The sequence below is a fragment of the Gracilinanus agilis genome, chromosome 5 (genome assembly GCF_016433145.1).
Source record: "Gracilinanus agilis isolate LMUSP501 chromosome 5, AgileGrace, whole genome shotgun sequence".
Classification (NCBI taxonomy): domain Eukaryota; kingdom Metazoa; phylum Chordata; class Mammalia; order Didelphimorphia; family Didelphidae; genus Gracilinanus; species Gracilinanus agilis.
In genome coordinates, this window is record NC_058134.1 from 128059484 (window position 1) to 128086311 (window position 26828).

General features: G+C 35.3%; 1 protein-coding gene across 1 annotated transcript in view; it reads left to right on the top strand.

The window, feature by feature from the left end:
* The window catches only part of POT1 (protection of telomeres 1), a 106352-nt gene extending 92915 nt beyond the window's left edge, over positions 1 to 13437 (top strand). The window contains exons 16-20 of the mRNA XM_044678164.1: positions 1867 to 2002; positions 7404 to 7492; positions 9053 to 9144; positions 10888 to 10993; positions 13264 to 13437. Of these exons, the coding sequence (XP_044534099.1) occupies positions 1867 to 2002; positions 7404 to 7492; positions 9053 to 9144; positions 10888 to 10993; positions 13264 to 13376 (536 nt within the window). The 3' untranslated portion in view covers positions 13377 to 13437. The remainder of the gene's footprint in view (positions 1 to 1866; positions 2003 to 7403; positions 7493 to 9052; positions 9145 to 10887; positions 10994 to 13263) is intronic.
* Positions 13438 to 26828: the final 13391 nt, after the last annotated feature.

Below are 26828 nucleotides of genomic sequence, written 5' to 3' on the forward strand. Positions count from 1 at the left end.
AGAAGCATTTTTGGAATGTAAATATCCCTAGTAGCATTACTTGAAAAAATCACATTAGAGGACAGGAGATGATTTACTATAGACAATGTTGTAATGAAAAAGAAGTTATCTTGGCTATGTCATATTTCATTTCAATGTTTTTCCATATATCTTCCATAGAGAATCCATCCAAAATGTTGCAGTTCAAAATATTTTTACACTTTGAAGATACTGAGGAATCATTAAGTAGTTCATCTGTTTTCCTTTATTCTTGCTACATGACCATGCTGTACCTTGTTGTGATCATATATTTTTCAATGGCATACCTTATTCCATCTCTTGAATAAGTTGTCTGAACTAGAAATCATATTTTTCTCTAAGATAAAAATATCAAAAATAGGAGATTCCTGCACTGTGATTTCTTACTGTATAGTGAGAAGGTTAGATTCAGATCTGAAGATAAAGTCAGATTCCCTGCTTTATAGAGCTATGATAGTTAAAATATCTAAAGATTTTCAGATTTTAAATATCTTTAAATTGTCTTGATAGTGGTTCTTGTAGGTTAATTCTTTTTAAACCTGATTATCCAAATCCATAATTTAAAAATCAAACACCACAGTCACAAAAACTCATTTTAATTAATTTTTTTTGCTAGCCAGTAGTTTTTGCCTTTCAGTTGAGAAAAATTTTTCCTCAAGTACTAGAAAGACCCATGTTTGTTCAATATTTACTACTAGGTTTGTAATTGGCAATATCAGCAGGATTCTGTGGAACCCTGGGAAAATAGCCATAACACTAGGAAACTGCTGTGTGTGCCACTCATGATTTTGTTCAAAATAAAGAGTTAGTGTTTAAGAGTCAATTGTTACTATCAGGAAGGGTAGTTCAGGCTGGTAGTAGATAAAATATAAGTTTATAATATAAGATATACAAATAATTTTGAAATAGGATACTTTTTGTCTTAAAACTGATACTAAGCATTGGTTTATGGCTAAAGAGTGGTAAGGTAGGGAGTTGGTTAAGTGACTTGCCCAGAGTCACAGCTAGAAAGTTCCACCTAACTGCCTATGAAATAGCTATTTTTGAAGTTACTTAAGAATACTTCATTTAATTGTCAGACCTTGATTAAAAGAAATATTCTAAAAAAGTTCCTTTATTAGAAAAAAACCACAAGCAAACCCTCAGTCTCTTGCCTACTTGCCCCATTATATTGTTGGCTAAAATGTCACAAAGTATGACTACTTTTAAAGCCATTCTTAGCCTGAAAGTAATTAGAGCTAGGACAAGTATGTCCAGTGTTAGGAACTAAGGGAAGCTTTAACTCTTAAAAAGAAAACAGGGAAGTTGTTTCCTCAATACAAAGCCAACATTATATAACATAACAGGAACAAAAGCAAAAGAAATATAATCTATTAAAATTAGTTTCTAATATTCTTGGGGATTTAAAAAAATTTGTTATTCCACTTCTAACTCTAGACCTCAATGATTAGCAGATAGAAAAATGTAATTTCATTTTTTTGTTTACAGTAAGAGCATGCAATTTTATCATTTAAGCAAAATGATTACTATTGTTTACTATCATAGTATAAAAAATTATGCTCTTAATTTTAGAATTGTTTGTGATAATGATACAGCTCATGTACACATTTTACATAGTTGTTAAAATAAATTATTCTGAATATATTACTTATTTCTTCTTTGATTACCATTTTTGTCCTTTAGCCTTAATTCAGATATTACTTAATATATTACAGTATTTTTTCCTGTCTTACAGTTAATTCCAAGGGTTGATTTAAAAACCATGAAAAGAAATGGGGGAAAGCCTTGTGTAATAAACAAAATAATTTTATTATACTATTCTAAGAAATCATTTTTCTTTTTTAATAGGAGGTATACTGAGTGAAATTTATCAGCTCTCAAAAAAGTTTAAAGGTGTTATTCCTGTGAAATCCAGCCAGGAAGACCTCATTGTCCTAGATCTGGCAGTACCATTCCTTATACAAGGGAAAACATGGCACTATGGGTATGAGTACAAACTCTAAAATGTGCATTTAGAAATGATATAAATATTTTCAATTTAATGATTATTATTACTATTATCACAATAATATTATTATTTCTATTATCACATGAAATAGGTTATTTTTTTTTTAAAGAAAGTATCTTTAAATCTATGTATATATATCTATCTAGGTATTGCAATGAGTAATTTAGGGAATAGGATAGAAATTTAAGATGAGTAAGAAGTGCCTAGGGATGGGAGTTTGGCTGTCAGCTTTGAACATTCTGTATTGGAATGCAGCCAGGGGGAGAGTGAAGAGTGAATGGAGCAGGTGTCCAGCCAGCAGTGACTCCTTGAGTTTGGGATCTTTGAGACTGGAGAAGCAAGAAGACAACATCTCTCAAGTCAAGCCTTGGTAGTGGGAAGTGTCTGTTTCTGGTGGACAGTTTGCAGGCATTCTTCCCTACCTGTTATCTATTGGATTATTGGCTGTGCAAGGAGTTTGTTCTTGTTATCCTGAACTCTTCAAAGGAGCATCCTGGACCAGTTGTGATAATCCCAATACCCAGCTCTCCCTCTACCTTCAGTCAAGGCTGTCAGCCTGATTGAAGTTAGGTTGGCAGAGAAACCGACATTTAACTTCCTCTTAGAACTCCATTCTTGCCAGTTAGCTGTTCCTAGTTATAGAAATACCTCTCCCACTCTTCTTACCCTTTTCATACATGAAACTGTTTTGTTTTTCTTCCTGTTTGTTTCCTCTTACCTCAAAGAACCCATAGAGTATTAATAGTTAACCTTTGTTTTATTCCCTGTTTTGTGACAGAGACCAGTAATCCCAACTGCCATTCCTTCAGTTTAGGGTTATCAGATTTACTCTAACCCTATCACTATCCTTCTTTGTGAGTTTGATCTGTGAGTGGCAGTTGCCCAAAACACCTACTGGTTCCCCATAGATTAGATTATATTTATATCCTTTTTAAAGTATGTATGTATGTATCTTATCTATGTTGTACTGCATTTCCTTCTTTTGCCCAGCCTGGAAGTACAGCAGCCACTCATGGGACCAGTTCCAACCTCATTCAACCTTACCTTTCTTTCTTTACTTACCTAAACTATTTCATGCCTCCCTAAGTAGCCTGATGGTCCTCCATTCCTGGAGATCACCACATTGGCACCAGATTTAGCTCAAGTGACTGGCCCAATTGAAGCTCAGAATCTCTGAACTTAAGAGATCCATCAGCTTTAGCCTTCATCAGTAGCAGGCAGGGATTACAGGCATGTACCACTATATCAAGTCATGTTTAGTTTATGTACAGGTACATGAAGATTGCAAAGATCACATAATATAATGCAGAACATTTATAATAAGCACCAAAGTACTGTTATGATGCTTTAATTTTATTAAAAAGCACTTTGTTTACAAACTCAAGAAACAAAGTTTCTAGTTTAATTTCTGCTTAGAAAATACCACTAGATCTGGAAATATCTTTTTGAACCTCTGGCCTAAAGATAATTAAGACTTGCCTGTTGTGAAAACTTAGCATTATGATTCTGTGTCATCTCACCATACTTTTGACTTAGATAACTGATTAGATTTTTCTTTTTTACAAAAGTTTATTATTCTGTGATATCTAGAAAGCTTTATATTTCAATATATTTGATGGGTTGGAAATCTCTAATTTTTTCTCTGGTTTTACACCAACATATATAAATCTGTTTAAAAAATCAAATTTTACTTTATAGCTGTAATTCCTAATTCCTATAATACACATTTTGAGTGAGATAATTTTGAGATATGCCTGCTCCCTTCCTAACCTTTAAAAAAATGGGAGCTTTCTTCCTTAAGCCACCTTTCTAAATTTGCATTGCTTAGTTCAACTGGGTATATACAACTTAAAAAAATTTTTAAGTTAATTTTTTTCAGTTAAACATTTTTTTCTTCCACTCCCCCAGAGGTGAGGGAACACTTGTAACAAATAGATTTGATCAAAGTAAAACATTTTTCCACATTAGTCTTGTCTAGAAATGTCTTAATCTACATTTTAGTCTGTTTCCTCTCTTTTTAGAAGATGAGTAGCATTCTTCATCACTGGTTCTCTAGAATCATGGTTAGTCATTGCATTAATCAGAGTTCTTAGGTCTTTTCAAAGTTGTTCATTTGGATCACATTCTTCCAATTGTATAAATTATTCTCTTAGTTCTGTTCATTGCACTTTGCATCAATTCATGTCTTCCCTGTTTTCAAAGAAAACTGTCCCCTTCATCATTTAATATAGTACAAAAATTACCAAAGTGATTGTCCTAAAGTACAGATCCAACCATGTACCACCCCTACACACACTCAGTGTGCCACTGCAGTGGCTCTCTGTCACCTCTAGGATCAAATACAAAACCCCTCTGTTTGATAATTAGAATGCTTCATGACATGTTCCCTCCTATCTTTCCAGGTTTTTTACACTTTATTCTGTAGCATGTATTCTTCAGTCCAGTGACATTGATCTTTGTTCCATGAATAAGATTATTTTGTCTTTCCACTCCAGGCATTTTCTTTAGCAACCTCCTATTCCTGGAATGCTCACCTTCCTTATCTCTGCTTATTGGCTTCCTTTAGTTGCTAGCTAAAATCCTATATTCCTATTAATTTTAGTGCCTTCCTGCTTTTGGATGTTTCTTGTCCTGCATATTGCTTATTCGTGTATATTTGTTTTGCTTGTTGTTTCTCATATTAAATTGTGAGCTCCTTGAGAGTAAGGGCTCCTTTTTGCCTTTAATATATATATATTAATGCGGGGTGGCAGCAAAAGCCCTTGCTTTTGCAAACCAACTGTAATAGTTTGTCAGTTAGAAAGGTTTAGAATGTTGAACCAGCTTGGGGGCTGGGCTCAGGGGAAAACCATTAGAGCTAGGCTATAAATAGCCCTGGAGTTCCAATTGAAAGGCCTTTTGCCTTTGGGTCATTTTGGGACCTGGTCTGTTCTTGCTAGACCTCTCCCTGACCTCTCCATTACATCCTGCTATTTTCCCTGAATTTCCCCATTGGGCCCTGGGAGGAAGGGTGGTTTGGTGATTAGACATTATGGTTTTAGCTTCTGTAGGCAGGAAGGACAAACTAAAAATCAAGCCATCTCCTTATCTAGTGATCTGATAAAATACTTTTACCTCAAGGCAGTGAAACCTTCCCTGACTGAGAGAGCAGGTCTCTCTCAGTCTGACCCTCTCCTGTGTCACTTCCCCCAGCACCAGCTTTCTCCCTAGTAGCAGTTACAAAACCCTAAAACCCTTTTTCCCTCTGCTTATTCCCTGACATCAATAAATCCCCTTTGATATCTACACAAAAGCCTCTGGTGAATCATTATACTTGGTATTAGGACAAAAGCTGAAGAGAGAAGGAATAACTTTACTTTTATTTCTTGAGGGCAAACCTGGGTATCCATTTTGGGCAGGAAGTAGCCAGCGGAGACTTCCTGTAGATTTTAGTTTGCCTTTTGTCTCCTCCCTCAAGGGAACTTAGAAATTAACAACAAAAACCTGTGAGCCAAAACCCATACTACTTCTGGCTGATTCAATTCTTCTTATATCACAGAGATAGCCCCTGGCTGAAGGACCCACCCTATTTCCTCCCAGTACCTATCCTCTGTCTCTAGCCAGAATGATTAGCCTGTTTGAGCATCCCTTATATTTCCCATTCATCCCTTGCCTTATAAATATCTATCCCCTTTATTCCTCCACATCCTATCCCTTTACTTCCTTCGCACAACATATCTACCTTTCTTTATAACATTATTTGGTGAGCAAAGTTAGTGAACAACCTATAATCTACTGATCAAATCAAAATGAAGATAGCTAGAATAACATTTGTCTTCTCTAGCATGTCAATGATTACCTGGTCTCTAATGCAAGGTGTCATAGATTTTGGTTTATAAAAGTCCCTAACTTTATTCAACAACTCCTGAACATCTATGACTACTATAAATCATGTGCTCTGATCCTAGCTGAGTACATTTGCTTCATCCCAACAGCCATAGCTATAATCTTGACAATCTGGCAATTCCTTGTGGTCTCAAAAAATGTTTTCATTCACTTGTGGCAATGGTTTGGCTCAAATACAACACCTAAAAAAGATACTGACTCTGGGAAACTTGTAGACAACATCAGACTGCTCTTTCAAGTGCTAAAGCAGATAAGAGAAGGAACGAAACTGGACAAACACACAATTCTCCAGCTAGAGATTGTGGAGTCCAAATATTTAGGCAATAACACCACCACAAACAAAACACCTATGGCTAATGACAACCAACCTTTATCTAAACCATCTGCAGAATCCACAGTTAAAATTTTGTCAATTGTAGATAGAACAATTATACAACCTGGGGAAGGGGTGGTACATGTAAAGACATACAAAACTTTCACCCCAAGTGACATGGAAGTGCTGAAAAGACGTTTCCTAAGTTCTTCCAGCATCCTTTCAAGAGCAATAAAGAATTAAAAAGAGTCTTTACACTGTTCAATCCGAGCTTCAATGACGTGGAATTTCTTTTAGGGGAATTTTACTCTCCCTCAGAAAAGGAAAAATTTCTAGCTGAAACTCGATCAAACCCCAATTTAACGACGTGGCCATTGGTCCACCAGGACTTAGATTTTATGCATCATGCTAATGTTAGATACCTAATGCAATGCAGGACTGACTTGTTAGAAGCGATGCATATACATGCCAAGAGGCCAAATTCATGGCAAAAGTTCAAAAAAATGAGACAGGGAGAAGAACATCCCAGCAGCTTCCTCGATAGAGTAATAGAGGCAGTTGAAACTATATTAGGCTTCCGTGATACACATGCCCAAGAAACAATAGATCACATTGTTCATTCAATCTCTAATTCTCTAATTGGCAGGAATAACCCGAGTTTTCAGTTCTTTTATGCCATAAAACTATAATTAACATGGGTCCTTTTCTTCTTTTATCTTTTTTGGTTGTAAGCCTACCAGTGTAGGCTTTGGGTCAAAGGATATTGTGTAAACGGATATACCTTCATAGCTAATCTTACAGCATAATCTAAATAACTACTAACGAGTCTTGGAAAGAATTTTAGCATAAATAGAGCAGACTGGAGAAGGGATGGATTTAAGAAGAAAAACAATGAGTTCAGTCTTTTTTGTGTGGAATTTCAGTTGCCAATACTAAATTCAGCTAGATTACATGTTCTTATAGGCATTTGGTGAAACAGGACTAGAGCTCAGGATAGTTTAAATTTGTCATATCCCCATTACAAATGATCAAAGTAAAACATGACAAATTCCATGAGAGTAGATTATGTAAATAATCTTTGTATTTCCCTCATTGCCAATCATTACACATTGCTCATAATGAGTGCTTAATATTGAAATTTTGAATACTTACTAATTAAAATTTTATTTTCCATATCAGGTGCAAGCAATGTTCTAAACTGAAGACAGTGCAGAATCTGAATTCTCTTGTTAAAGAAGCATCATGGACACCTACTTGCATTGCCCAAGGTTAGGCATCATTTTCTTAACCTATAATTGTAATTTTTAAAGTACAATAATCCTAATAACACCTCATTAATTAAGACTTCATTGCTTGTGATCTTTGGGAAAGTGACTATAGATTCCATTTACTTAGTGAACTGAACTCTTTATTCATAAATTCAAAAATATTCAAAATAAATTCATAAATAAAAAAGTTAATCATCAAGTTAAACAAGATTGTAGTGGGACTACATAAAGCACTTGAGAACAATTTTTTTTAAACATTTTTAGTCAGTTTATTTTTTTGGAAAGTCAAATGTATGACTTTGAATTTTTCCTTAGACAATCATTGCAGACCTTGAGAGGTCTATGAATCTTTGTGTCATTTGCAACCTTGTTACCGACTTTTTACTAATTTACATTGATCTTCCTCCAACCTAGTAAAGTATCTTGCTCATTGTCAGAGCAATAAGCAAATAAATATTTATTAAATATGATCATTTTCTTCTCCATTTTACATTTACTTGAAATTTGATATTTTTTTAGACTTTTTTACAGTTCACAAAATACAAAGTTCATTAATTCTTTAACTATTCATTGCAAGCAATAAATATCTTCTGATGAATGAATCTCCTATTTCTAAGAGCTACATAATATTGTAACAGTAATTTATGGTACTCTTGGTAGTACAAATTCTACATATTTTTTTCTTAACCCCACTAAATGCCTAAACCTTAGCTTTTGACTTCTTTTTGCTCATTTGCCATTTTTAAACTTTTAAACAAATCATTGATGGTCCATTGCATTTGCCTGATGATAAAGAAATTTACAAGTTTTCTAGAATCATAATAACACAGATTGTGCAATATTTTAGTTTTATGCTATTTATGGCATATAGCAAAGGACTAGGATATTTGATGAATTTCATAAACAAAAACCATCTTAGTACCTTCTAGTTGATAGTTGATGTCAAATATAACCTATAGTAATATTTATACTTCAAGTCCTTCAAAATTTTCATCAGTGTGGCTACTTCCTTTACCAATACAGATTGTAAACCTCTTACGCATTAGTAAACCATCTCTCTGAGTTTTGGGGTTAAAAAAATAATAATTCTGATGGCCAACTCTATAATAATGACCATATAAATAACAAATATTATTACTGTATTTGTAGAGTCAAAGACATTTAAGTCTTTCTAATTTGGTCAAACTTTCAAGCGCTTTTATTCTGTTTCTACTACCTTAGGTAGCCTAGGGTTAGGACCAGGTTACCTAAATCATCTCTAAGCCAGGAAAAAAGCATTAGAGAAGGACTTCAGTGTAAAAACATGTAACTATATATTGAAAACCAGTCAAGTTGCTTTATAGGGTGTCAATTTTATTCCATTTTAAAGGGATTATTCTAAGATAATCTTAACTTCAAGTGCTGACTTTAAAATAGCAGTAAGGAAGTAGAGATAGATATACCTATTTTTATATCAACAATATAAATTAGCCCTCATTATCTATTGTCTTTTATTATGTTCTTATTGAGCTGTACAATAATCTTTGCCTCACCCTGATACTGATTTTTCCCCCTCACTAGCACTGGGTATTGTACCTCTCCAATATGTCTTTGTTATGACATTTACTCTTGATGATGGAACAGGAACTCTGAAAGTATACCTAATGGACCATGTAAGTAACAGACCTAATGAAGTCATTGTTAATTAGCAATATATTTACTTAGATTGGATTTGTTTTCTTCATTTATTTTCCCCCATTATTTTCCTTATCACTCACTTTCTCTCTCCTTTCCCTCAAATGTTTGCTTTTTGTGAGACTGAATCTCAGAACATCTTAGCCTCCTCCCACACTGGGCAATTCACACTTCACCATTGAGATCTCCAACCTAACTGACTTTTAGAGAGTCAAGACTTGGTGGAGGGCTATACAGCCACCCACATGCATAGTGACTGAGTCAGTGAAAGTTTCTGGGTTTAAAAAAAAAATCTTATCGATTCTTGATGTCTTAGACCAGTGATGGCAAACCTTTTAGAGACTGCGTACCATACCCTGCCACGCACTCAGTGCCAGGCACTCCCTGCCCCCTCCTACCCCAGACAAGAGAGGGAAGAAGTACTTCCATTGGGCTACTGGGCAGAGAAGTAGGTGAAGTGAAAAAAATGTCCTCAGGCACAGTGGAGAATAGGAAGGGAACAGCTCTACCTGAGGCCCTCTGCTTTTCTAATAACAAACTTTGGAGGACAGGGGGTAGGCAGCATGCTTGCCCACAGAAAATGCTCTGTGCCATCTTTGGCATGTATGCCATAGGTTCACCATCACTGTCTTAGGTTACAAACACTGCTAAACTTGCTTTATTTTTGGCATATGATATCTATTTTGTGGAGGTTTGAAAGGTTGTAGGGATTGGAGAAACTCTTGTCTGCCGTTTTGCTCAAATTATCTAGAAAATCCTGTTTTCCCATTCTTATTTAAAATTAATAATCTTGAAAGTATTGGTTAATGAGAATTTGAGAATGTCAGTTATTAGTGAAAATATCATAAAAAGAGGAAGAAAGAAAAAAGATGTGGGGGAAGACCATCACTTATCACTACTAAGGATATAAGCATTCCTAAATAGAAACCATTCAGACCAACTGTAAATGAAATGCCTACCTGCAGAATGGTCACAATCTACTACATATCCTCTGTAGCTGATATTTAACTTAGCTTATTGGAAAATAAGAAGAGTCATTTTGGTATAGTGGATTAAGATTGCATTCGAGAAGAGTTTAAGAACCATCTTTGTCACTTATTGACTTGGTTATCTTTGACAAGTCACTAAAACTTTTAATGCCTCAAGCAACTTTTTAATTCTATAAATTGCAGAATAGGAGTTCATCTGCTCTGGTAGAGAAAGTTTGAGGATCCTCCCTAAGCTATGAAATATGAAGTTAAGAAGAAAATAATTAGAGAACAAGAATTCGTAACTAGCATTTAGGAGTAGCAGGAAAAGAATTCTGGAGGAGAATGGAAGGAAGAGCTTCTCTCTTTTCTAATACAACAACAATAACAATTTAACACAATTCTAATAACTGCATAATTTTTCTTATACAAAGGTTCTTATATAAATAAGACTTGAAAATATTAACACTTTTCAGTTGAGATAAATGCTTCTGATTCCCAGAAAGCATTTGTAAAGAAATTCAAATGCCCTGTGATTGTTATGCACCTAATAATCCTACCTTGAAGTAGGAAGCCAGAGTTTAAATATTTCTTATCATTAAATTTAAATGTATACATTTTTTTAAATGATATAACCTAAAGTACTCCAGGCAATTTAAAAATGTTAAAATATCTGTGCATTAACTGCATAAGGTGAATGTAGAATGAATATTTCCTCATGTTTTGGTATAAACCTTTCTTATCTTTTTTCAGGAAAATTTTTTTCAAATTCCTGCATCAGAGATTCTGAACAGTGATGACCTTCAGAAAAATATGGAAATGATCATGTATATGCTTTGTCCTCCAGGAAAAAAAATTGGTAGGCAATCACATTTTCAGAATGGTGGTGTCTTATTTAGCTTTATTGAATAGAGATAAAATGTGCAAAATCTAAATTCATTTCATTCTTCCTTGCTTTTATAAAGTTTCATTTTTATTTTACAAAGCTATATTATTATTATAATCAGTAACTTGAGGATTTTTAATAGTCTCTTTCCCCAAAACACCTATCTTAGACTTTTACTTGGACTCTAAATTCAGTGATTCAAAGAATGCCCCTACGGTTAATATCTAGGGCTCTCAAATTCAACTAAACATACCTTTCTCAAGCACCTGTTGTGTGCAAGGCACTCACCTAACCACTAGGGATGCAGAGACAGCATATGAACTCATCCATTACTTCAGTGACTTTGCTCTCCAGATGTGAAAGAAAATTAGAGATCTAACACTTGAGTAAGACTTAAGTTCTGTTTTAATTTTCTCTCCTGAGGATTTTCTTTTCAGGTAGAGTAAAAGAAAAAGTACAACTGTAAATTTTAATTATATCACTCAAAAAGCAAACATTCATTACTGACTCTTGTGTTTCAAGTACTATGTTAGATCTTAGATATACAAAGACACTGCTTTCAAAGAGCTTATGTTCTATTGAGGCAATGAATCTATCATGGAGGTGGGAGAATACTCTTCATAAATTCTTTTTATAAAAGAATTTTGAAATCTTTAAGTTTCCTGTTAAAGGATCAGAGTTTGAGTACATAGAATGGATTCCTGGGTTCAAATCCTACTTCAGATATTTACCAGCGGAGTGACCTTGAGTAAATCACTTAACCTATCTGGGCCCCAGTTTTCTCATCTGTAAAGTGAAGGAATTGAATTTGATGTCCTTTAAGATTCCTTTCAGCTCTAAGTTTATGATCATCCAGGACTGGCATTGAATACAAACTCATTGTCAATTATCACACATCTTCAACACACTAAACTGCATCTAGCTATGGATCAAAGGTTAGTAGTTAGTTTATAAATTATTTGCAGTCATGGAGGAGATATTTCATAGAGTATGCAAGGCAGTTATCTAAGTTGCATTTTGAAATTTATAATGTATATAAAGTGCTTTGCAAACTTTAAGGTGATAGACAAATGTAATAGTACGAGTATTACATGGTGAAATGGAGCCTGGTTTCTCTTCAACATAGATTTGGGTTACATATGCCAGTTTTCAAATAATTAACAAGTATTGCTTAAGTACCTATTATGTGCCAGTCTTAGTTCCCAAGAATCTTTCAATCTCCATTTAAGAATATTTAAAGACTTTCCTATAAATTATATAATTTTATTTTAGGGGTTCATAATTTAGAGCTGCAAAATACCTTAGAGGTTATCAAGTCCAATTTCCTCATTTTATAGTTGAGGAAAATGAATCCTAGAGATATGTGACTTGCCCAGAGTGTCTGAAGCAGTATATGAACCCAGTTCTTTCCAACTACAAATGCAGTCCCCTATCATAGCCTCTCAAAGCAAAATAAGTCAAATGTGGCAATGAGAGCACATTAATGAAATTGTAACCCACAACTACTTGACCAACTTTACTTGCAACCAGAGCTTGGAAAAAATCTTCACAGGATGCTCGAGTCTGAAAATTTCATTATGACTTATTGGAATTATGATAGTTTTTCTCATGTGCTTGGTTTAGGTATACCTCCATGCACCACTCTATTGATCTAACTCAACTACTAGATCTATCTGAATGGAGAGTTTCATTTAGATTGGCCAAAGGCCAGAAGGCAGAATCATCCATTGGCACTCAAAATGATGATGGCTTTTTTTGGAGCTATGAAAATAGTTACACTAATAGTGTTAATTTAGGAATCAATCAACAAGTGGCCTGCTATATGTGAGATGTTGGAGATATCAGGACAAAAGTGAAACAGTCTCTACCAATGAGAAACTTTTATTCTAAAAATAATGATAAAAGTGATAGGATATATTAGTTGAAGATGTAAAAAGAGTTAATTTCTGGCACTTAGCCTTGAGAAATGGCTACTATCATCCTAATCCAAAGTTTTTAATCTAATTGATATATCTTTTCTTAAAACCAAAAAAAAAAAAAATACAAAACTCAATGTCTACAAAACCATTACGTGTTTTTAGCAATTGTTTTGAATAAATTATTTTGAAAAAATTTAACTTTTAAAATACAATTGAACACTATTCTAGCCAGTTGATATTATATACTGGTTGTTCAGCTATTACCATATTTGGCTCTGCATTTTGTTTTTTTTTGTTATTAGTTTCAATGATTTTATTTTCTAGGAGAATATCCCTGGTTGGAATGCTTCATCAAGTCTTATAACATCAGAAATGAAGTGGAGCAAGAAATCTGCTATCGAATTTTTGATACCGTAGTTGCAGAAGATTTAATCTAAAATTTAAACATGTATGTAATATAAATGTATAATGATGTAATTATGTTTCTGAGATATAACTAACTCCATATATTATTATAATAAAGTATTCTAAAATATTTAGTGACTTTGAATTTTTATTGAAATTTTTTTATATTACCAGCATTGCCTGTGAAGTCTGATTGTTAAAGATGGGTTTATCCCTTAAAAATACAAACCAAGCTGTCAAAATTAAGGACATTTTGAAGTTTCCCAAGATGAATTTTTTAAACATTTATTAATATTCATTTTTAACATGGTTACATGATTCATGCTCCTACTTTCCCCTTTACCCCCCGCACTCCCCCCACCCATGGCTGATGCACATTTCCACTGGTTTTGTCATGTGTCCTTGATCAAGACCTATTTCCAAATTGTTGATAGTTGCATTGGTGTGGTAGTTTCGAGTCCACATCCCCAATCATGTCCACCCCAACCCATGCGTTCAAGCAGTTGTTTTTTCTTATATGTTTCCTCTCCTGCAGTCCTTCCTCTGAATGTGGGTAGCATCTTTACCATAAATCCCTTAGAGCTGTCCTGTGTCATTGCTTTCTGCTGCTACAGAAGTCCATTACATTCAATTTTACCACAGTATATCAGTCTCTGTGTACAATGTTCTCCTGGATCTGCTCCTTTCACTCTGCATCAGTTCCTGGAGGTCTTTCCAGTTCACTTGGAACTCCTCCAGTTTATTATTCCTTTTAGCACAATAGTATTCCATCACCCGCATATACCATAGTTTGTTCAGCCATTCCCCAATTGAAGGACATCCCCTCCTTTTCCAGTTTTTTGCCACCACAAAAAGCGCAGCTATAAATATTTTCGTACGTCTGTTTATCTATGATCTCTTTGGGGTACAAACCCAGCAATGGTATGGCTGGATCAAAGGGCAGGCATTTTTTTATAGCCCTTTAAGCATAGCTCCAAATTGCCAGCCAGAATGGCTGGATCAGTTCACAACTCCACCAGCAATGCATCAATGTCCCAGTTTTGCCACATTTCCTCCAACATTCATTACTCTCCCCTTCTATCATTTTAGCCAATCTACTAGGTGTGAGGTGATACCTCAGACTTGTTTTGATTTGCATTTCTCTAATTATTAGAGATTTAGAACACTTTCTCATGTGCTTATTGATACTTTTGATTTCTTTACCTGAAAATTGCCTATTCATGTCTCTTGCCCATTTATCAATTGGGGAATGTTGCTGCATTGATATTGCTGGTTTTGAGGTAAATTACCTCTTTAGACTAGAATTGCCTACTTTGAATTCCTTTTTTCTTTTTATGGCACTTTAAAGAGGATATGTTGATTATTTAATTTCTTAGAAAATCTAATAGAATGAATTTATTTAGTTTGAAATTAATTCATGTCTACTTTTCTCTTTTTTTATAGTTTTATTTAATCCTAAATTAATATAGTAACAGTTTCTGTGGAAGTCAACCATTAGGCATATCCTTGCCATGGTGGAAAATTTATATCAAATTTTGTCTTTACAGTATTTTTCAAATCAAAATCAGAAATGGTCATCTTATATTCAAATATATATCCATTTATGTTTCTTACAACTAAGGACTAAAATGTGATTATTGTCAACATCTTGCTAATATTTACTACAGTAAGGGAAGCCTATTAATATATTGTGAAAAGCAATAAATGCATATTCTTTTTCTGCGACTTTCACATTGTAAAAGTACTGCTAATAAATTCAAAATACATATATAATTTTCTTTAGCGATTTGATAAGCTGATGCTGAGCCTGGAAATTAGGGCAAGATATAGAAAAAGAAATAGTTTTGGAGCTTAGGATGTCAGAGTGGGAAGCATATGAATGAGAAGTGAGAGCATCCTGCTCTGGATAAAAAGATCTCTTAAACACCCTGTCAGCAAAAAGACCAGTAATAACAGACCATCTTTACAGACTCCACCCAGACATCACACTTGGGAGATTGCCTCATCATCTTACCTGATAAGACCAATTTTTGTAAACTGGGGTGAGTCTTGGCCAATAGCCACAGTTTCATGTCATGGTTTTAGTTAAATTAACTTGTTGCAGCATGCAAAAGATTAGACCTGAAGATTTAGAGGGAAGGGTGGACTTTGGGTCTGGAACTTAGGACTAGGCATGCTTTCAGTAAAATTCTTTGGAATGTTGCTTCACTTCATGATACTTCAAACCTTGTTCTCGCCTATCTAAAGTACCTGAAGTGTGTGGTCCTCTTTTGTACCATGTGCTTTTCCTTCTCATGTATGTAATAGCAGCTAACATGCTTTGGTCATGTTCAGTCATTTTTAGTTGTGTTCAACTCATCATGATCCCATTTGAGATTTTCTTGGCAGAGATACTGAAGTGGTTTGCAATTTTCTTCTCTAGCTTAACAGATGGGGAAACTGAGTTCAATAGGGTTAAGTGACTTGCCTGGGGTCATATAGCTAGTAAATGTCTGTGCTCAGATTTGAACTCAGGTCCTCATGATTCCAGGGCCAGTGCTCTGTCTACTGCACCATCTAACTGCCCAAATGTGGGTGACAAAGCATTTAACATATAGTTTATTCAGACCTTGTAACACTGAAAGAGTAAGTGCCATTTACTCCATTTTTTCAACTCAAGAATCCATTTCAGAGGGATTAAGTGATATGTGGTAGAAGACTATAGAAAAGTGACCCTTTCTGATAGAAAATACTTGTCAGATAAGATTGTTGATGACATTTTAAGCAAAGAATACAGAATGCTCAGAACCTACATATCTAACCCCTGCTACCCCTTTTGGATAAATTTTAGGATTATAGGTTGCAGGATCACATAGTCTAGAACTACAAAGGACCTTAGAGCCCATCTACATCTATTCTGCCTCATTTTGAGGAATTGAGACCCAGGGAATTTAAGTGATTTAATGAAGGTAGGGTTGTACAGGTATTAAATGGGAACAACTGAGATTCAAACCCAAATCCTCTGACTCAATATCTATTTTTGTTCTTCCAAAGGGGAGAGGAGAGGAGCATTCACTCTTTACTCCTCTATGTTTGGAATGCTCTCTTCTCTGCTCTGATTACTGACTTTCCAGCTTCCTGTAAGTCTGTGGATTGGAGTGGCGAAGGGACTGGAGGCAGGCATAGCCACCAGCAGGCTCAAGATGCAAAAGTCTGCACCACAGCGATGGCAGTGTCAGTGAAGTGAGGGATATTTGAGAGATGAGGCAAAGGTGAGAGCAGAAGGCCTTGGCGACAGCTTGGCTATGGGGGCTGAGAGATGATGAGAAGTTGTGGCTGACTCCTACATTGTGCGTCTGAGAGCCTCAGGAGGCTGCATCCTCTGAATTTAAATCAAAGCTATGCTTCTCAGAAGCCACCTGACTCTTTGAAACTGGTTGCTTCCTTCCCTTTGGATTTTATAATCAGAACTTCTTTATCCCTTTTCCTTTGGCATCCAGCCCCAGTGCCTTCCTGGGAATGACTTACTCCCCCTTCTACTTGGTCCAATTCTGTCTTATTCTTCTGAGAAAGGATTTTGTTTAGATTTTGTTCTATGTTAACATATGTTACAGCCTCAGGAAAGGTAAAAGAATTTCCATTAAGAGGAAGCTTAGTAGTAGTTGAAAGATGCTAGACATAGTAATTTCTTATAGTGTGGCTCACTTGATAACCAGGAGTATCTGGGTACCAGTCAATCTCCCTTCTGTCTTTTCCCCTCCACATACTTCTACCCTCATGAATGGCTTACAGTCTATTTTGTAAACATTTGGGGGTATTATGTATTTGTGTTTCCACCAAACAGATCACTGACTCATTGCTACCACCATTCCCTACCTACATGCTATCAGCTCCATCCATGAAATGTTTGGTTCCATCCTTCATTGATTCACCTCTCATGTTCCCAAAGCAAGTCACCACTACCTACCCTGGAGCCTGGGTCATGGATTGGTTGGTTGGCATCAATATCTTTATAACCATCATTGGCTCCCAGTAAGACTAAAGCTGGATACATTTTCTTTCATTCGCAGCACTTCAGAAATCTACTTTGAGATACTTTTTTCTCTGAAACAATCCTTTCCCCATTCTCTCTGTCCTAAAATAAGATTCATTTGACTCTGTCTGGAAGAAACCAGATGACAGAGTGGATAGTGATGGACTTGAAGTCAGGATGATAAGTTCAAGTCCAGTCTAATACATCTACTTACTGTGCAACCCTGGGCAAGTAGTCAACCCTCTGTCTACCATAGTTTCTTTGAACCTATAATCGATATAATAATAGCACCCACTTTCTCTAGGTGGTGATGATGATCAAGTGAGACAAAATTTGTAAAAGATAGTGCTTAGCACATAGTAGAGGCTTAGTAAATGCTATTTCCTTCCTAAATCCTTTTAAAGGCAACTATCATCAATCCAGTGATCAAATAGCTTGGGGCTCAGTCACCACCACTTCTGCCTTAACCTCCTTTAAACAATCCAAGGAGGAGTGGGAGATGAGGTTGATGAGAAGAAATGAGATTCTTGATTAGGTGGGTTCCATTTACCTTACAAATATATCGTTTATTAACAATGTGCAAATCTGAAGAAAGTTTTCCTTCAAATAATAACAACAAAGAGGAGTTAAAAATGCACACTATTTTGAGAATTAAAATAATTTTTTTCCTTCTTCCTGAAATTTTGCCCCTTTTCTTATTTTGAAATCTGTGTGATAAAGTTGTATTGGCCAAGGCAAGTTTTGAGTCTCTTCCTTGAACCTATTTTGCATATTTGAATATACCTGATTATTTTTTCATGCTATCTCACAGAACCCATTTTCAACTTCCATGTGTTTTGTTTTATTTATTCGCTTTTGTGAAAGTAGTGGTTTCTTGCATCTGGTCTGATAAAAATGTTGACTAACTTTTTTCAGATTATCTACATTTGAAATATTCTAGCAACTTGTCTTAAAGGTACTGTTATGTTTTTCCTGTGAGAAAATTCAATTTGTTTAGTTTTTGCCCTGAAGCTCTAATAAGTTCTTTGTTTGTTTGTTTTTTTTAAACATACCTTGAATGTAATTTTTCCCCCTGTTGGAAACATTATTTCTCAGAAAGATGCCATCTTGTTTGTCTTCTAAATTTAGCTATATCCTGTAGAGTTCTGTCCCAAAATTCTAGTATAAATCCTTTCAATATTAAAAAAAAAAAAAGTAGCCAAATTTAATACGATTTTTAATGGGATTGTAAGAATTAAAATTAGATTTAACTCAATGTGCATGTTATAAAATGGCATTGTGGTCACCAATTATAAAATATCCCTTAAGTCAAAATGACTGTGAGCAGTTTTTATTTACAATGAGCTAGAAAAAGTGAAAGTGGGAAATATAGGAAAGAGACAGAGCCTAAACAAGCCTACCAGCTATAAGTGCTTCTTAGATGAAATGAAGTCCAGTTCAGCACCCTGCAGGGACTTCCTCAACTACCAATCTCCATGAAAGTTCGGTAGTTTCCAGCAAGCCAAGGCAGAATCCAAGAAAAGAGTCCAAAGCCGAGGCATGAATCTCTGGAACCAGTCTCTCCACAAGCCAAGGAAGGAATCTCTCCAAGGAACCACTTTCTCCAAACACCAGGAAGGGAATGGTGTCCCAGACCATGTTGGTCTCTTTTTATACCCCTTTTTCCATGTCATTTCCTGTCTCTCCCCCTCTTCACGGGAACCAATTGCAGTCTTTCAATTTGTCTAGCACTGTCCAAGGAGGGGCAGTGCTTCTGGACTTTGGGGGTGTGAACTGGTAAATGGCTTTTGAGCTCTCTTACCTAATGGTTAAGTGGGGGTACTAAGAAGGGGTACTTTAAATTCTTGATTTGATTAGCTAAAAATAGACAAGGGGAGAGTTAATTCTATTTTCACTGTCAGGCTTCTATTATAATGTGTTTATTTACAAATTCTTTTTATATTGACAATCTCAGCACTAAAGAATAAGAATGCATTTTTATATATTCCTTGGATAACTTAAAATGTCTGAAATAATCCCCAGAACATATAAATGTGATTGTTGGTCTCAAATGAGATAACATGTAAAATACTTTGTAAAGCTTTATTTTAATCTTAAATGTCTATGTAAATGCTAGCTTTAAATAATAATGGTATGATTATAGTATTAAATGTAAAATATAGTAAAGGTATTATAATATGTAAAATATAGTAAAGGTATTATAATAAATAAATAATAACAGTAGTGAATATAATATAATTATAAAGAAGTATTAACATGTAACATATGGATATATACATATATAATAAATATGTAATATATTAGCTATTATGATTTTGGTATTAATTATTTGGTTATGAAATTCTATAGCTTAGCCCCAGTTAGTTGCAATTTAGAAACTATTGACAATGATCCTCTATATCATCAAAGCGTAAAGAAGATAAAGACTATATACAGTGCAACATAAGCTTTTAAAAGTTAATTCAGGGTGGGCAGCTGGGTAGCTCAGTGGAGTGAGAGTCAGTCCTGGAGACAGGAGGTCCTAGGTTCAAATCTGGCCTCAGACACTTCCTAGCTGTGTGACCCTGGGCAAGTCACTTGACCCTCATTGCCCACCCTTACCAATCTTCCACCTATGAGACAATACACCGAAGTACAAGGGTTTAAAAAAAAAAAAAGTTAATTCAGGGGGCAGTTGGGTGGCTCAGTGGATGGAGAGCCAGGCCTAGAGATGAGTCCTGAGTCTAAATCTGGCCTCAGATACTTTCTAGCTGTGTGACCCTGGCCAAGTTACTTAACCCTCATTCCCCCATTGCTTAGCCCTTATCACTCTTCTCCCTTGGAACCAATACACAGTATTGATTCTAATATGAAAGGTAAAGGTTGTTTTTTTTTTTAAATTATTTCAATATGGCAGTGAAAAATAAAGTAGAAGCATTTTCTACAGCTAACCCAAAGAATAGCATTTATGAAACATTTTCATTTATTTTCTTACTAGCATTTTATAGAAAGAATGAATGCTAAGGAATTTTAAAATCCACTTAAGTAGTATTAGATTCATGAATGAAATCTGTTATGTTTGAAAAAAGTGATAAATATTTGTCAGGTGAGAAAAGGAACATAGTCCCATATAATTTAAATGTCATGGAAATAATTAGCTTTCCTTAACTTTCCAGTTTCTAATTACTAATAATGAAATGAAAGAGAATTCTGTAGGCAACCTTTTATGTGAGATTGGGGATTGTGATAAATGGTAGTTATTTGGGAAGTGAATGTGCCATGTTTTTGCTTGTTTTTATCTCGAGAGACTCACTCTGAAGTGTAGTCTCATTACACAATAAAAACGAACTCAGTATAATTGGTATATCTGGTGGAGGATTGTTCTGCCTACTACTAGACCTATCAAGTGCCTAAGCATAAATTTAAATCCCTCCAGATATTCCACCAAGAAATCCTTATCAAACATTTAAATTTTTCTCCCTTTTAAAAATGTTTAATTTATATCTAATAGTAGATTTTCATCTTGTTTTTTGCATCAATGAATACAAATATTTCAAGATAAAAAGAACAGGAAAGAGGCTTTTTATAAAAAATCATAAGCTTCCATGACACGGGTTTGCTTAAAAGAACCTGAGTAAGACAGAATCAGAATCACTTTATGTCCCTTTCTACACTATTTTTCCTTCTATGCCTTATAAAAAGTTGTTGCTACCCTTGTTTTCCCATGGCCATTAACTCGTCTCCCTCCTTTAAGTGAAAGCTCTCCCTCTCTCACGACAAAAACATATGGTCAAACAAAACAAATCAATGTCTTGACCTAGTCTGGGAATGCCTGCCTGATTATTTAGCCCCATGTTGGAGAACTCATGGCATGCGTGTCCCCTGCTGGAGGGGGCTGCTCTGTTCCACCTCTCCATCGCACCAGAGGACATTTGTCACATGCCTGCCCCTCTGCCCAGCAGCCCAATGCCAGTCTTCCTCCCTCCCCTGTCTGGGGATGGGGGGGGGGGGAGCTCATAGGCAGTGCAGTTTGGGCACAGGATCTCTAAAAGGTTTACCAGCACTGGTAAGTCCATCACCCCTCTAGTCCATCATCACATCTCTATCAAAAGCTATAAAAAAAATACTAGTATCATAAAAATGACAGTCTTTTATCTCACGAGTGGCCAGTCAGTACTGCTTATGGTCAGAGTTTTGAGATCTTTAGAATTACTTTCCATCATACTATAATGATGGTCAATATATAAATTCTGGATCTATTTATTTCACTACACAATTTTAAGTTGTAAGTTTTGCTGCCCCAAAAGTGGTCAAAATAGTTTCATTGGTAATTTCTCTTATTTCCTATTTCATATACTATTTCTCCTTTTTCATTTTTAAATTTCGATATGTGATTTTCTTCCTTTAAAATTCAAATTAGCTAATGGTTTGTCTATTAGGGTTAGGGTTAATATTTTCAAAACAAATTTCCAATTTCATTCTATTTAAAAATTTTCAATATATTTACCTTTTTTTTTTTAATTTTCAGAATTTTTATTTTGAGGGGGCCAGGGCTTGCTGTTTATTGATTTGTTGTGGTGTTTTTTTTTTTAGTTGCATGCCCAATTAATTGATCTCTTCTGTCTTTTGATATCTCAGCCACTACCACATACTAGTTCAAATACCACCTCTTCAATGAGGCTTTCTATCATCTCTTTTCTTTGAATTCATACATCACTTTATACTGCATTAATGCATAAACTACTTTAATTAGTTTAATTAGTTGATTAACTTATGCATTAACTACATCAACTTTGTGTTGTGATTATCTTACCAACTCAAAGAATGCCCTGTTGTCTAAATTAAATTGTAAACTCAAAATCAGGAAAAATTTATGTATGTCTCACAATCAGTAAGCCTTCATTAAAAGCCTGCTGTGTGCTAGGGAATGTCCCTGGTCCATTATCATGCTTATAGTTGGTACTCAATAAATATTTGTTGAATGAATTTTTTTATTTTGAAGCAAAGCTATATATTCATAAAGATACCTCTATGATTATGTAAGTTTGGAGTAAAAATCAAATCAAATGGTAGCAAGATAATAATAGGAAAAATCAGCAAAAGGCATCACCATTTTGTTGCAGCAAATCTTTGGAAACAATGCTGATATCCTGCAACATTTTATAAATAATTTATCCAAGTTTGTGAGTTAGTAGGAAAAGTGCTGAACTTATTATTAAGTTACCTGGGTCAGAGTTCCACTTCTACCACTTAAAAGCTGTGATATTAGGCAAGTTACACCCTTTCTTTGGATCTCAATTTTGTTAGCTGAAAAATGCCAGGTGGACTACATGATTCTTTGTACACCTGAATTCAGTCAACCAACAAGCATTTATTAAGCAACTACTATGTGCTAGCCACTAGAGATACAAGCCCTTATATTTAGATTATACTTTAATTACACAGTACTAATTAATTATACTTAAAACACAAATTACATTTGAATCAGTCCAACTTTCTAATAGAATCTCTGAAACTTATGAATCTGTTTTGACTTATTTCTAATTTCTCAAAATGTGTTCCACTCATCATAGCATACATTTTAGAGGCACAAATCTTTCTAAAAGCTTTGAGCAACCTAAAAAAGTTTTAGATGGGCTAAAAATTTAGTTCCCCTCTTTTAAAAAAATTAATTTGATCTTGGAAAATCGGATGTATGTCAAGAAAGAATTGAAAAAGCTTCTTTCAGGCTCCAAGTGAAGAATCTGCATTTATGTAGAGGAAATGAGGCTCAAACAGAGAAGTTATTATGAGGGAGAGAATCATCTGCTATGATTTGGAAACGCTAATGATATTTTTGGTTCCTATTTCTATTCTTCTTTCCTAGGCATCTTATTCTTCATCTCAAAGACTGCTTTTAATAGAGGGTTCTTTGTATTCTATTTAGTTCCTGTCACTGCAGAAACTCATTATTTTAAGTTTCTTAGTTACAGAATGAAAGGCACTTAGTTATTGAATGCACTAGAATCTCACTATTCAAATAGATTAAATTTAATCAAACAACCAATTAATAAGCCCTACCATGTTCATAACATTGTACTAGAGGCTCTAAGGGGTGGAAAGAGAGCAAAAAAAATGGAAATATTAATGACAAAGCTGCTTTCATGAAGCTTATCTAGCTAAGAGGATATAGCCACATGCACAAACTTGAAGGACCCTATTACATAGTTATTCAGCCCTGGTAAAATTGTAAATTCCCAATGTATGCCACTTAATTTTAAATTCCTTAACCTACTCTTTTCTTAGATACCACTCTCCTCTTTTCTACTTTGTCCCTTTTAGTCATTCTGAAAGCATTTTAAATTATTTACACAGACAAAAATGAAATAGCCCCTGCCCTCAAGGAACTTGTATTTATCTCAAGCTTATACATAAGTCATCATATAAAAATAATATTAAAAATAGAACTTCTGGTTAAGAAGATGATAGCACCAAAGGTCATAGAATAGTCCTCTCTGACATATAATCCAGCAGTAATTTAAAAAGGGAACTAGATAAAATAAAAAATTCAAAGAGAAATATTAATATATTTCAGCACAGTCCTGCACAAGAATATAACTAGCTTCTACAAGCACTGAAAGAGGTTGTTCCACCATGAAAGCCAACTCAGATAGATAGACAGGAATCCTACAGTAGTACCTAGACCAGAGCTTCACCCTTATTGGTTATAACTAAAGCAAACCCCTAATCTGGGACAAGGATGGCTGCCAGTATCCTTGATTGTTGACTCATTATGGTAGGAAAGAAGTCAGGAGCAGGAACATAACAAAATGGTCTTGGATTAAAAGGATGGGAAAAGATAGAACTTGGTTTTAGTGCAAAACTTCCAATCAGAAATTGAAAGTAGATATATGAGCAAACAGAAGAAGATACCAATCACTTAAGAAATATAGGTCAACATAGTAACCTAGTTTTTATTGAACTCAGTGACTCAAGCTATTGGGGGAAGAATTTACTCTCTGATAAAAACTGTTTGGAAAACTAAAAAAATAATATGGCAGAAACTAGGCATAGATCTCACACTGTACACCAAGATAAAGTTAACATAGTTATTTGGTCTAGAAATACAGGAAGATAACTTAAATTAGGGGAACACAGAAAAATGTACCTGTCAGATTTAAAGATAAGGGAAGAAGTTAAGACCAAGTAAGACATAGAGAACATAATAAAAAGTGAAATGGATAATTTGGATTACATTAAATTAAAAAGTTTCTTTACAAACAAAACCAATGCAACCAAGATTAGAAGAAAAACAACAAATTGGGAGAAAAAAATTAAGAGCAAGAATTTTTGGCAAAGGCCTCATTTCTCAAAAATGTAGGAGGCTGAGTCAAGTTTATAAGTATACAAAGCATTCCCCAAAATTTTGATAAATGGAGATTGGATATGAACAGGCAGTTCTCAAATGAATAAATTAAAACTGTCTATAGTCATCTGAAAAAATGCTCCAAATCACTATTGATTAGAGAAATGCAAATTAAAACAACCCTGAGATACCACTTCACACCTATATCATATTTCCTGCCAACTCAGGGAAAAGAGAGAGAAGAGAGGAAGGGAAAGAGCATGGATTGCAAGATATCAGAGGGCAATGATTAAAAAATGTTACCCACATGTAATCTGGAAAAGAAAACTATAACAAATTCTTTAAAGAATTGATAAAAAAAATAGTTTAAGTCAGAAGTTGGAAAAAATTAACCCAAGAAATAAATTACTTAAAAACTACAATAGAGGTGGTGGGGGTTAAGATGGCGGCAGAGTAAAAAGCAGTTCTTAACCTCTCCTGACTGAAACACACAAGACTCCTCAAGGGGACATAAAAACAAGTCCAGACGAATGGAGGAACCCCACAACAGGGCACAGCGTGGAAGGTAAGTGGAATTGTGACATTTCCATGCTATAAAGGGGTGAAACAGCTCTCACTAAATCGTGGGCTGAGCAACCACCCCACCCCCACCCCCTCCACACACACCACCTATAGCGCCGAAGCCAGTTAAAAAGAAATAGAGCAAGTTTGGGGCACCCATCGAGTCACTGGCAGCTCCAGGGCCTGTTCCTGAGAGCAGCAAGATTTGGGACTCCAATAAGCCAAAGAACGCACGCGAAATCTGAGCACGGGAGCAGGACGCAGGAGCAGCAGAGGCGTGGGTGGAGGCAGACACAGCCATGAGCTAAAGCTCTGAAACCCTGAGTGGGGAACCAGCATAGGCGGGTATAGGACTGTGGAAGCAGCACCCTGAGACTTGTAAAGGAACTTCCAGCAGAGGATCAAGCAAGGGGGTCCACCAGGGGGCTTGACCTTGGAAAAAACCAGAATGCGAGGATAAAGCTGAGAAGCTGCTGGGCTAATGATGGCTACCCAGACTCAGGAAGTTCAGAAGAGAAAGAATAACAACAAGAAAAAGAGGTCTTTAACACTCGACAACTTTTACACAGAGAAAATCCAGACAACCGAGCAGAGGAGGAGAACAAACAAGCATCCGGACCCTCCTCAAATAAGGAAAACTCCTCACAAGCTATGGAAGAGTTCAAAACTGAGATTCTGAGGAAGATGGAAGAGATCTGGCAAGAAAATAACTGTTTAAAAGGTAGAATCTTGCAATTGGAAAGTGAGGCTCAGAAATCAAATGAACTGATAAGCAAAGTGAATCAGATTGAAAAAGAAAACCAAAAGATCATAGCTGAAAACGAAAAGTTTAGAGCCGAAAACCAGTCCCTAAAGGCTAGAATTGAGCAATTAGAAGCTAATGATCTCTCAAGACAACAAGAACAAATAAAACAAAGTCAAAAGACTGAAAAAATAGAAGGAAATATGAAATATCTCAATGAGAAAGTGACAGACCAAGAAAACCGGTCTAGAAGAGACAATTTGAGAATAATTGATCTTCCAGAAAAATCAGAAATTAATAGAAACCTGGACTCCATACTAAAAGAAATTATTCAGCAAAATTGCCCTGAAGTCCTACAACAAGAGGGCAATATAGACATTGAAAGGATTCATAGATCCTTTCACCACGTTCGATCCAGAGAGGAAAACGGCCAGAAATATAATTGCCAAATTCAAGAGCTTTCAAGCAATGGAAAAAATCTCACAAGAAGCCAGAAAGAGACAATTCAAATATCAAGGAACACCAATCAGGACCACACAGGATCTGGCAGCATCCACGCTAAAAGACCGTAAGACTTGGAATACAATATTCAGAAAGGCAAGAGAGCTGGGCCTGCAACCACGGATAAACTACCCATCAAAATTGACTATATATTTCCAGGGGAAAGTATGGGCATTCAACAAAATTGAAGAATTCCAAGTATTTGCACAGAAAAGATCAGGGCTAAATGGAAAGTTTGATATCCAACCACAAAAATGGAGAGAAACATGAAAAGGTAAATAAGAAACAGAGGGGAAAGAAAGAAAACTTATAATTTTTAAATTTGCCTTTTTAAGGGCCTCAGT